This window comes from Procambarus clarkii, chromosome 83, assembly GCF_040958095.1.
Source record: "Procambarus clarkii isolate CNS0578487 chromosome 83, FALCON_Pclarkii_2.0, whole genome shotgun sequence".
NCBI lineage: Eukaryota > Metazoa > Arthropoda > Malacostraca > Decapoda > Cambaridae > Procambarus > Procambarus clarkii.
Window position 1 is genome coordinate 15,202,152 of NC_091232.1, and position 12,890 is coordinate 15,215,041.

The 12,890-nt window shown below is 39.5% G+C and overlaps 1 protein-coding gene across 5 annotated transcripts in view; it reads left to right on the forward strand.

Moving 5' to 3' along the window:
• LOC123750097 (ipis-1) overlaps nt 1-12,890 on the forward strand; it is a 51,112-nt gene that overhangs the window by 6,575 nt on the left and 31,647 nt on the right. For 4 of the 5 annotated variants that reach the window (XR_011225411.1, XR_011225410.1, XM_069316442.1 and 1 more), the window contains 4 exons: nt 6,677-6,805; nt 7,698-7,880; nt 9,886-10,099; nt 12,445-12,659. Coding sequence is in view for 3 of the 5 variants with exons in the window: in XM_069316442.1 (XP_069172543.1) it covers nt 6,692-6,805; nt 7,698-7,880; nt 9,886-10,099; nt 12,445-12,659 (726 nt within the window). In the remaining 2 variants the exon portion in view is untranslated. Of the gene's footprint in view, nt 1-6,676; nt 6,806-7,697; nt 7,881-9,885; nt 10,100-12,444; nt 12,660-12,890 lie in introns of those variants that run through there. The other variant, XM_069316444.1, reaches the window with a different exon arrangement.

Here is a 12,890-nt window from a genome sequence, read left to right on the forward strand (position 1 = left end):
AGAGAGAGAGAGAGAGAGAGAGAGAGAGAGAGAGAGAGAGAGAGAGAGAGAGATAGAGATAGAGAGAGAGAGAGAGAGATAGAGAGAGATAGAGAGTTGAGAGAGAGAGAGAGAGAGAGAGGGAGAGGGAGAGGGAGAGAGAGAGAGAGAGAGAGAGAGAGAGAGAGAGAGAGAGAGAGAGAGAGAGAGGGAGGGAGGGGGGAGGGGTGGCACCTTCAGCTCTACGTCCTACCTAACTTTGCCAGCAGCGCTGACTCAACTAGCATCCTGTAACAAGCATCCTCTTCTCAACCTATCATAACATGTCATACCATTTCTAACATACGAATGCTGTAACCAAGATTATATCAAATTAACTTAAAAAAAATACCATAGTCTTTGAATCTTGTCATCCAAAATCGTATACATTGAGAGAAGCAGAAAGATAGTATGAAAATGTCATTGCGAGTAAAGCCACGGCCCAACTAAAACTGCTTCACAGCCACATCAGGAGGCAAAACAGCAGTGAAGGAACAAGTGATGAAACTGAGAAAATGGGAGAACAGATACACAGAGAATGACAAGGTGTGTGAAGAACTCGACAAGAGATTCCAGGGGGTCTTCACAATAGAGCAAGGAGAACCCCTTGTACAAAGAGAGGTGGTGGTAAACCAAGCAACCTTGGAGGAATTTGAGCTTACCAATGATGAGATCAAAAGGATTATGTTTGAGCTGAAAGTGACAAAAGCTGTTGGGCCTGACAGAATTTCACCATGGATACTAAAAGAGGGTCTAAAAGTACTAAGTGTGCCACTTTCCTTGGTGTATAACAGGTCACTGAAAACAGGAGACCTACCAGAAAGCTGGAAGACAGCTAATGTAGTCCCAATATACAAAAAGGGTGATAGGCAAGAGGCACTGAACTACAGGCCAGTTTCCCTAACTTGTATACCATGCAAGGTAATGGAGAAGATCGTGAGGAAAAGGCTCGTAGAATATCTGGAGAGGAGCTTTGTAACCACCACCAGCGTGGGTTCAGAGATGGTAAATTGTGCTTCACAGGCTTAATAGAATTCTATGACCAGGCGACAAAAATTAGGCATAAAAGAGAAGGGTGGACAGACTGCCTTTTCTTAGACTGTCAGAAAGCCTTTCACACAGTACCCCATAAGAGGCTGTCACAAAAGTTGGAAAAACAGGCAGGAGTTAAAGGTAAGGTGCTCTAGTGGATAAGAGAGTATCTAAGTAACAGGAAACAGCGAGTAACAGTGAAGGGGGAGACATCAGAGTAGCGAGATGTTACCAAAGAAGTCCCACAGGGCTCTGAACTTGTCACCCATCTTGTTTCTGATATATGTAAATGATCTTCCAGAGGGTGGAAGATTTCTCATTCCTCTCAATGTTTGTTGATGATGCAAAAATTTTGAGGAGAATCGAGACAGACGAAGATAGACAGAACCTACAGGATGACCTGGACAAACTGGATGAATGGTCTAAAAAATGGCTACTCAAGTTTAACTCAGGAAAGTGTAAAGTAATGAAATTAGGTGAAGGGAGCAGGAGGCCAAACATAAGATACCATCTGGAGGGTGAAATCCTGCAAGAGTCAAAGAGAAAGCAAAATATGGGGGGGTTGATATCACACCAAACCTGTCCATAGAAGCCCACATCAAAAGAATATCATTAGCGGCATATGCTAGATTGGCCAACATAAGAACTGCCTTTAGAAACTTGTATAAGGAATCATTCAGAACCTTGTATATCACTTACATCAGACCAATCTTTTAGTATGAAATCCATACCTAGTTAAACACAAGACAATGTTAGAGAAGATTCAGAGTTATTCCATCAGACTAGTTCCAGAACTCAGAGGTATGAGCTTCGAGGAAAGGCTACGAGAGCTTAGCCTCACTTCCCTGGAAGACAGAAGAGTAAGGAGAGACATGATCATCACCTACAAAATTCTCAGAGGAATTGACTGGGTGGACAAAGACGAACTATTTAGCATGGGTGGAACATGAACAAAGAGACACAGGTGGAAACTTAATACCCAAATGAGTCACAGAGACATTAGAAAGAATTTGTTCAGTGTCAGAGTAGTTAACAAATAGAATGCATTAGGCAATGATGTGGAGGCAGACTCCATATTCAGTTTCAAATGTAGATGTGATAGAGCCCAATAGGCTCAAGAATCTGTACACCAGTTGATTGACAGACGAGAGACAGGCTGGACAGACTACAACAAAGCCTCTTGTGGACTTAAAATAAAAATTTTGCCCATCGTGGATTTTTTGCCTGTGACCTTGTCACAGTTGTGACTTTCCCTACAATCATCACCTACCCATCCAACAGACTCATCTGCTACATCAACTACATCATGCAGGACCTACAGCCTGTCCTGCCGACTCTCCGTTGCTGCCAGGGCAAAGCAGGTCCTACACCTACCCACCACAGCTGCTCCTTTGTCAGATTCACCTACCATGTCCACTGTATCCTGCTGCTCTGTCGACTCAAACACGCCACCTGCACAAAGCAGGACCCACAGTCTGCCTTGCTGACTCTACGTTGCCACTAGGGCAATGCAGATCCATCAATAATTCCTTCATTATTCTGACCAGTCCGACAAGCTGCCGTTGCGTCTCTCCTTGTCCTCGATGTCTCACTACACAACAACCTCTTTGTCTACATTACCTCCTATGGTTCTGGTGAATGAGCTCATCCGCACACTTCCTGCATCTCAGTTGGTACCGGATTGCTCCACCAGTGACCCAGGATGCTACCACCACATTATTATCTCTTTTGCCTCCACTATCCTACATGATCTTAGTGATCTCGTCTGTCCACCTGCTGCCTGCATCTCAATAGGCACTAGATCTACTTGTTCTACCAGAGACCCAGGGAACAATAACCACATATTTCTGTTTTTCTTCACCGATTTTTTTTGTCGTCTAGGGGAGGGAGAAGTACTGTAGCAAACCACATCATCTCTGTGACAGCTACTTATCCCCCATAATCACCAATGACCCCCTTCAGTCATATTAACCACTAATGACACCTGTAATTACATTAATACAAACTCGGGTAAATTTCATTCACATAGACCAAAGGAACCTTAAACCACAGACCACCAGAGCGGTTGCCTGGAGCTCTTGTTGAACACCCACAATAAAAGAGGATCTCAAACATATGCAGCTGGTATCCAATTGAGACTTTAGGTCTCCCCTACAGTGCCACTTGAGCTCAAAGGCTTTAGGTGATCCATGCAACAATCATATAAATTGCTACCCACAATAAATGTAGATAAAAACATTCATACACTCGGGCCATAGGATCCTTAAACCGCAGACCACCAGAGTGGCAGCCCACAGCTCTAACCACTGAACACTCACAATAAGAGAGGATCTCAGATACACAACTGGTATTCAATTGAGGTCATCGAGTGTTATGTTGTATGATGATGAATATTGGTGTTAGAGAAGATCCACTGTATATCCATAGCATTTGTCACGAATCAAATCAAATATATACAGGATAAGATACCCGTTAGGACGAGCCTTGAAGTGGGAACAGTTGAAGAAAAGTCGGTGAGAGAAAGCGCTGAAGTTATAGAGAAAGAGCCAGGGCTAAACTCGGCTACGTGTCTTGAGTCGATGCTGGAACCATCCCACAACTGGCTAGGCGTTGAGTCGAGTCAGGAAGGGCAGCATGGTGGTGTCTTCATTCTTGAGTCTTCTTTCTTCTATTATTGAGTAGATGACACTGGATCACTGGTTGAGTTATACTGCTTTCTGTGGCTCTGATGGCTTGAACATTACCCATTACCTGACTTGTTTTCCAGGTCCTGGTTATTTTAAATTGGTTGATGGGAAATTGTTTAGCTCCTGGAACATTTTGAAAACATGTACAGTATTATGTAATCTGGGATGCAGTGCCAATTTTATAGGTGACGCTCCTCTGGTGGGACTGACAAAAGCCTGTCATTTCCTATCCTGTTTCTATATATGTCATATGATTAAGTACAGTATTTCGTGTTTGTACTCACTAATTATTATAAATATAATTACTGCATCAAACAAATAAAGAAAACACATCAATAGTGTATTATCAATTGAAAAAGTCAAAACACTTAGTGTTCACAAAATATAACTAGTGAGAAGTTTCACAATAATTTACACAAAGGGTCAAATTGTAACACTGTAAAAGTGTTTGGTTTAGTTTAATACATACATAGAGTACATGAGTCACAGACAAGGATCTGAGAGGCGCCAGTTGTCTGCCTGAGATCTCACACCTCAAAGCGTTAATGACCCCAAGTGACCTGAGGTCAGATCATGAGAATTTCACCTTGCTTCCGCTAAGCGTATAATTGGAGCCGGGTAGCCTTCAAACATGCCGACGTTTAAGGAGTGGCTTGGTAGAGTGCCGGAGGCTATCTACTTGTGGGCGGAGTTAGCTACTAGGTTCCCCAATAAATACTCGGAGAACTATCGAGCAGAAAGCATTAAGAGACAGAACAGCAGACGACAGCAGAGACGACGTCCCTAGCAGGGAGGCTGTCGGCCGGCAGGGGCGAGACAGTCTCTGTCAAGCTACAGACCCCCCCCCCCCCCTCTCTATTCAACTTAGACTCAGTCCTCGGTGAGTGAACATTAAGGTGACTTGGTCGTGTTTACATATGTTGTGTGATGATCAGGGGCAGTCAAGTTGTAGGGTTCTCGAATTCTTGGATGATGACTCACTTTGCATATTAAACTGGAACATTTTAATTGAATTGTTAAATTATGATACTTCATGGGAAATATAATTATGAATTTATTATTTAAATTGTGTTTAACTTTGTTCCCTAGAGCTTTGAGTTGAGGTGAGAAAGCCTCTGTGGTTACTGGTTTCATGGTGTAGAATGAGTACATGATAAAGATGGGAACTACTAATAATGATCTCTTGATAACATCATTTGAGAATTTTGTGATACAGACAAGTTCCATTCCTTGTCTTGTATGTAATGATCATGAATGGATGGTGGCAGCATTTCGTCTTCTACTATCTACTCTTCTACTTCTACTATCTACTCTTCTCCTTCTACCTATCTACACCTCTCCCTCCACCCCTCTCTGAACTCTCACTTTCAACTAATGACCCTCCTCGCTCCTCCCACCTCTCTCCCTCTCACCCCAAACCCTCACTAATTACTTCACTATTCATTTCTTTCCTTTCGTTTTCTCTTATACGTTTGTGGAAGTGATTATGTATTCTAGAGTTATCTCTAGAGTTTCGGGTAGCTGATCCAGTTACGGCGCCTTGTAGTCTTAGCACCTAGGTAGTCGAATACCTAGGTTACAAGGTGTTGAACGAGAGAGGTTGCCTTAGGAACTCTGGGAGTGCTCTAGAATAGTTAGCTAACTGGGGACGGGATAACGGACTAGAGAGAGCTGTTTCCCCCGGCCTCGTTAGTTAACTGGGGGGTGGAATAATGGACAAGATAGAGCTATTTCCCCCACCCCCCGTTACAAAATGCGAGATGTTTTCACGGGTCTGAAGCAACTCATGTCCTGGTGTCATCTGCCGATCTGTAGTACCGCAGCAATGATATGGCATATGGCTCAGGATTCCACTGAATTAGAGGTCCACGTAGTTTAACAAACATAAGTGCTGATATATGATTTATGAGAATTCTTGAGCGTGTTGTTGTTATCAGATTCATGTGACTGAATTCCCTCTCACACTCGGCAGTAATAATAGGAATGACTTGTAAACGGCTCAGTAATGGGTGTAAATCTTGGAGGATGCAGCGTCCATGTTCCTCCTCATGTCTCTAAAGGCATTTAGTGCAGAGTAAGAAGGCTTAAACCTCTTACAGAGAGAATATTTCAGCTTCTTCATAACTAGGTGGTATTTAATCAGGCCAGTAATATTTTTCAAGGACACACATTTCAATTAGCAGTGATTTATATATACAGTACAGTACTTTGAGGTTCAGACGTTTGAGAGCCTTTCATGGATGTTGTGCTGCAAATTGTTCACAAGACTAGTACGAAACTTGATAAGTAATGGAGACAAATTTCTTGTTGCTTGTTATGGTAATTCCTCCAGACTTCCCCTTTTCAATTGCCTTTCGAGCTTCTAAAGTTCTATTGCCAGATTTCTATCTTAGTTCATGCAGTGACCTTATGCATAAGTTCAACTTATGACTTTATGCAATTTCCTACCACGATCATCCATCACCTACAAGCCATCATCTCTCTTCCCTTTCCCCCATTCTATCACCCACTTGCAGAGGTGCTGGAGCAACACTCCGCCGAGCTCCAGCATCACTGTACCACTGTATGTAATTACATGTCATTAGTAGCAAATAGGTTTGCAAATGTCTTGTAGTTTTAATAGGAACCTTTAATGTCTGAGAATTTGAAATAAATTATCCTTATACAGTATAATTAAAATAAGTAGCTAGTACATTATTTCTAAAGTTGTTTGCTTGCATGTATATACCACCTCTGGTGCAATTGTGAGGACCCATGGCCTCAGAGAAGGAAATAAAGAGCATTCAGAACAAAATCTTGTTGTTTGACCTTAAATACGTTTGAGTTTTTGCTTCTATTACCACCCTCTTTTTATTTGTAATTATTATATACATTATTATACAAGATGACAGTTATAAAATTGATATATAAAAACAATATTTTTTGTGCCCTCATTCCAGCGTGTCTTAGGAATCATGGCAACATCATCACATAAAGTGAAAGCCTCATCTTTGTCACCCTATGCTCACCATGAAGACGTTGCCAAGCTTGCTGCCAGTCAGAACAACTTTACACGTGATTTATGTGTGGTGAGTATAATGTAGTTTGTAGTCAAATACGTTAGTGATTCATGTCAGCAGAGTCACACAAGCATTCATGCAGGAGTGGGGGAAAGATATTACAACTCAGAGATACAACAGATACAGATACAGTATTTGGTCAACATGACATTGGACAGCAATAGACTTGTGGCTTAAATACTATAATAATTGCAAATCCTTGCCAGCCGCCTTCATACCATGGCTAAGTTTATCATATGTAGTCATATGAGTTATCAAAAAGCTCAGAGACCAAATTCTCTGATTCTCAATGAAGATAGAGAGTTGGAAAAGCACTAGGCATTTTCAGGACTAACTCCTGCAAAGGGCACAATAGTACTGTATATATATTTTTAGTGTTAATACTGAAGAGTGAAAGCATGCTTGTGACACAGAACATGTCACATTGATAACTTGGCAAACCAGAATTATTTTTTCAGTCAATTTTTTTGATTTATGGTGGCATTTTGTTAAATGGATACATTAAATAATTCTTTATTTAATGTATCCATTTACATTTAATGTATCCGTTTACATTTAATGTATCCGTTCTTTATGGCCTTGTGAAATATATTCATGGTGCACCAAAGTGAAATTATGAGATGTTCCACACTTTACAGTAATGATAGCATTAACCTGCATACTACACAGTTCCTACTGTGAAGATGCAGTGCAACACCCTGAATCCATTTTAAAGATTAACATATATGGAAAATATGCAGTGTGATGAAATTGCAACATTTTCTGTAAAAGTGCACAAATCCTCATTCATTTGTTTGTGCAGGAAAAGGGATGCAGCTTCTACTCCAGTATGCTTCTACTGTTTAGAAACCACGGAATTGTTTTTAATACTTTTCAAATGTTTATTTTTTATTTTTGACAGAAACTGACCCAGAAGATCGAAGGAAATCTATTCTTTTCTCCCTTCAGTGTCATGACAGCTTTGGGAATGACCTATGCTGGAGCTGTTGGCAATACTGAGCAGGAGTTGCGTTCTGTTATGCATCTGTCCCAGGATAAGGCAGCTATCCATAATGCGTTTCAAGATGTTATTACAGATCTTAAGGTAAGAATCTGTGGGTCTATACTGCATCATTGACACAATGCTGGATGATAATAAAACTGATCTCAGTAGTACAGTTTGGTTCATTCTGAATTCACAACCGAGAACTCAGGGTTGAAATTCCTAGCAGGCCAAAAATAGTGGGGCATGTTTTCTTTCACCTAGTGCTACTGTTCACCCAGTAGCAAAAAGATACCCATGAGTTGGTCGACAGCTGTGGAGATGCAGCCAGGGGGAGAGTCAATAGTTTGATCTCAGGTAAGGGGAAGGGGGTTGGAAACATCAGTACAAGCTTAATGTACATACATATACAGGCTGCCTGTCCTTGACAAAATTAATTAAATGCCTTAAAAATACAATAGTAATATTCACATGAATTTAAGTATATACACATTGGAATATGAGCTTCAGTTTATAATTAATAGATGTAATTACAAATGCCTGTACAGTACTTAAAAAAATCATGTTATTAATATTCACCATAAGAACTGTTACAATGGTATAGTTTCAGTATTTAATAGATAAAAAAAATCACAGCAAACATAAGATGAAGGCTATGGGGAATTTTTCGTATTTGGTGTTGTATATATAAATGCTACATAATATCAATTTGGGACTTCTCTGTTTCGTTTTTAAATTGTATAAAGGTAGTTTTTTTTTATTATTATTATTTTCTACCACAAACGTGGCCACACATTTACAATGCTAACCAGCATATATACATTTTTTTCTGTCCTCCATAGACAGAGTTAGAAATCAGTTAAACATATAGTTCAGGGATTTATTGAACAATCAACCACAGAAGGTGATTCGGTACTTTTAAAATGCTAAGCTAACCTACATACGTAAATACATAGATACATAGATTTACGTATGCACTACATAAAGTGTTCGAAGTGTCATTAATGTGCATTTACAAAGGTAAAATGCAATTCTGATCAGCTTCCATATGTACTTTATACACATACATATACATACACACACATATATACGGTAGTGCAGTACAGTATTTGATTGCATGTGGTAGGTCATTCCACAATTTAGAACCCTTCATTTGCATGGCATTTCTGCATTGAATGTGTTGAACTCTTGGGACATCAGATGCTTGTTTGCACAATAAAATCATAGTACAGTAACATGATGTTTCTGAGAATATTAGGTAAAAGTGTGAGATAGAACTCACGTTGTTGCAGGTTAGAAATGTATAGAAATGAGTGTAGGTGGATATAACTAAGTTGTGTTATATGGGTCAATGGGCCTTCTACAGTTCTCTTTTTTCTTATGTTTTTGTGTAAGTTCCTCACCATAGTATTCCATCCATTATTAATATCTTATGCTACTAATTCGCCTAGTGTTCCATCTATTCACCATAGTATTCCATCCATTATTATCTTTTGCTACTAATTCATCTAGTACTTTGTCAATATAATTTCCGATTATCACCACCAACCCCTATTTATAATGCTATACTGTATATAATTATTCACTAAATTTGAAAATTAAAGTATAGGTTGAAATATATTATAATTAACACGATGGGAGGTGGCCTACATGTTAATTATAATACTGTACATCAACTAATTTTAATTCATTTGTACATCACTTTTGGTCATTTATTAATTTACTGTAAATTCTCATTATATACTGTACCTCAGTAACTAGTTTTAATATTTTATGATTGTTCACTTTGTAACTAAAAAATCACCTCATATTCTCTGTTTCTCAACTAGTATATTAACTTACCTGAAATACTGTGTGTGTTAATGGCTTTGTAAGGATACATCAATTAAACACCAAAATGTTTAATAAAATAACCCATTGTACCTTGTAAATAATAATTAAGTAAGGTATATACTATATATACTGTGAACTTTTCTATGATTATATTCTATTATTGTACAGTATTTCACAGTAAACAGATTTCCTATCATTTCAATAGAATTATTTTGCTGCTTTAATTAATTAACTAGCAAAAAGAGGTAAACAAAAATGTTATATTCCTTTACAGACTGAAGTACCTCACTATGAGATTAGGACATCCAACATGGAGTATATCTCTGACAAAATGACTATACTGAATGACTATAACAACATCATGAAAGAAAAGTACCTCAGCTGGTCAAAGACTGTCAATTTTAGTGGAGGTGAAGAAGTACGGAAGGAGATAAACAACGCTGTGGAAAAGGAAACAAACTCCCACATTAAGAATCTTATTCCTGAAGGTAAAATGCTTTTATAATTTTATACACTATTTTAACATACAGTACTTAACATGCTATACAGTATTTTTAACTAATTATTTTTAACCCCTGGGCTGCTCTTGCAAATATAGCCTGTAACATACCCAGGCGCAAGAAATAACAAAATTAAAAAGAAAATTTCGTCGTATAAAGGTGTTCATTTGTGTTCCCTGATCACGGAAAAATAATAAAAAAACCGTAGGTGGCATATTTTGACCGCAATAGGGCGGGAAAGTCTGGCAAAAACAAAGAGGCATTGACAGATCAAGCGCCGGAGGTGGTCTGCTCCACCCGAGCTGTCAAGCGGGAGTTGCCACAAATATATTATTACCTAATTATTTCAACGTCTCTGATTTTTTCTGTTTTGCAGTAATATTATTTAATAGTGTGTAGTGCGATATATTTGTATACTTAAATGTGTGAAGCAACTGTACAACTAAGTTGGTATGGTAAGTCAAGACAATAAGAGGTCATGCACACAGTCAGCCGATGCTCCTTCCCTCACTCGCCAACATTCCTACTCCCACTATACTGTTTGTGCTGTTTTTACACTGTATATACACATTATATATAAGTATCTACATGTTTTGTTCACCATAACTGTGCAACTAAGGGGTATGGTGAGCTCAGACAATAAGAGGTCAGCTGACTGTGGTGACACTTCCCTCCCTCACTCATTCAAGGCCAGACGCACTAACATTCCTCCTCCAACCATACTGTTTGTAGTGTTATTACACTATACACACACACACTATATATATAAGTATTCACCATAACTATACAACTAAGCTGGTATGGTGTCCAAACAACATAATGACCACAACAAAATTGCATGACAAGAGATACAGCAGCCAGCAGATGACACCACCTCAGTCACCAAAATGGCTCCTCTCAACATATTCCTTTTGCTGTTATTAAACTATATACACATGTTATATATAAGTATCTACATTTGTGTTCACCATAACGAACCACTAAGCTGATATGTTGAGTGCAGACAATAACAGGTGGCCACACAGAGCCAGCAGATGCCACCTCCTTCAGCATTACTCATCCCACCATATCTTGAGGTTATCTTGAGATGATTTCGGGGCTTTTAGTGTCCCCGCGGCCCGGTCCTCGACCAGGCCTCCACACCCAGGAAGCAGCCCGTGACAGCTGACTAACACCCAGGTACCTATTTTACTGCTAGGTAACAGGGGCATAGGGTGAAAGAAACTCTGCCCATTGTTTCTCGCCGGCGCCTGGGATCGAGCCCAGGACCACAGGATCACAAGTCCAGCGTGCTGTCCGCTCGGCCGACCGGCTCCTACTACGCACAGCACTAATTATCACAACAATCCTGCTATTATCAGAGTCCTGGTCTTTTTTTTATCACAGTCAGGGGGGTCTTCTGTAATACTATAATTGCTAAATAATACCAGTTACATATTTATTTTGACAATTTTAGGCAATGCTGTGGTCACAAGCTGAACAGCAGTGTTGTTAGCTCATACTGCGTGCACCAGCCTTGGTGGCTCGCTCAGTACTGAGGCTCTCACACCCGGGAATGTTGCCCACGATTTAAAAAAAAAATGGGGGGTCTGTTTACAAGAGCCCTGAGGAAGATGATGTGAATCCCGTGTAGCCGTGGGACTTTAAATCTTGCATGGTACTCCAACACACTAGTAGCTCTGGTGCGCAATTCTGCAGCAGTTACTCGCTATTGCTATTGATGTGTAGTGCAGTTTAAGGGTTGATATATCATACCAGAATTTATCTGCCGAGTGCCTTTTACATTTTGAAGGATACCCTGTTTTTCTTCGCGTTTTTTTTTTTTTTAGAATATTTCAAAGCTGAGCACTGTTCTTACATTGAGTGAGTGGACTTCTCTAAAAGCTCAGTCAACCCTGTGTCTTAGAACTAGACTTCTACATGAGTATTACTCTTTAGAAGACAAAATTACAGTACGTATAGGTACTATGTTTCAAGTAAAGCCAGGTAAGGTCCTTTTCAGAAAAAAGTACTATGCCATTATGACTATATAGCACTTGGAAGGGAGGAGGATAAGGATTTAAGATAGGACGGAGGGAAGGAATGGTGCCCAGCCACTTGGACTGGACGGTAGTGTGACACTCTCGCTTCTCATAGGTTGGCATTCAATGCCCAACTGTGAGATTAAATGCTGAATTGAGAGCAAATAGTTTGGTTCTGGATCAAACCAGGACCATAATCTGACTCCCCCTAAACAGTAATATGCAATGACGTAAATGTTTAGTGACCTTAGTACCCTGTGTTTACTTCTGATATAAGATTTATTTCTGCTAATATTTCTTCTTGCGTTTTAGGAATGTTCAATAGCTTAACGAAGATGGTGCTGGTAAATGCAGTCTACTTTAAGGGTGTATGGAAGAATCAGTTTAAGAATTCTGCTACAAGAGATCAGGAGTTTTGGATTACAGATAGTGAGAGCACCAAGGTACCAATGATGCACATTACAGATGACTATTGCATGCAACATGACAAAGATCTTGGAGCAACATTTCTAGTAATGGAGTATAAGGTTTGTAAGGTCTCTAATTGTTATTCTCTATCCCACCATCACAAGAACAATCCCTACCATCATCACCAGCTGCAGTAATAATTACATTTTCCAATTAACCTTAAGCTACTACTTCACCTATTACGATACTCTAAAAAATATAACTAATTTTCATGTAAAGATTTTCATCCCAACCACCTTTCCCAAGTACTGCACCACTGTTACATAATCTTTAATAAAATTGTAACATTC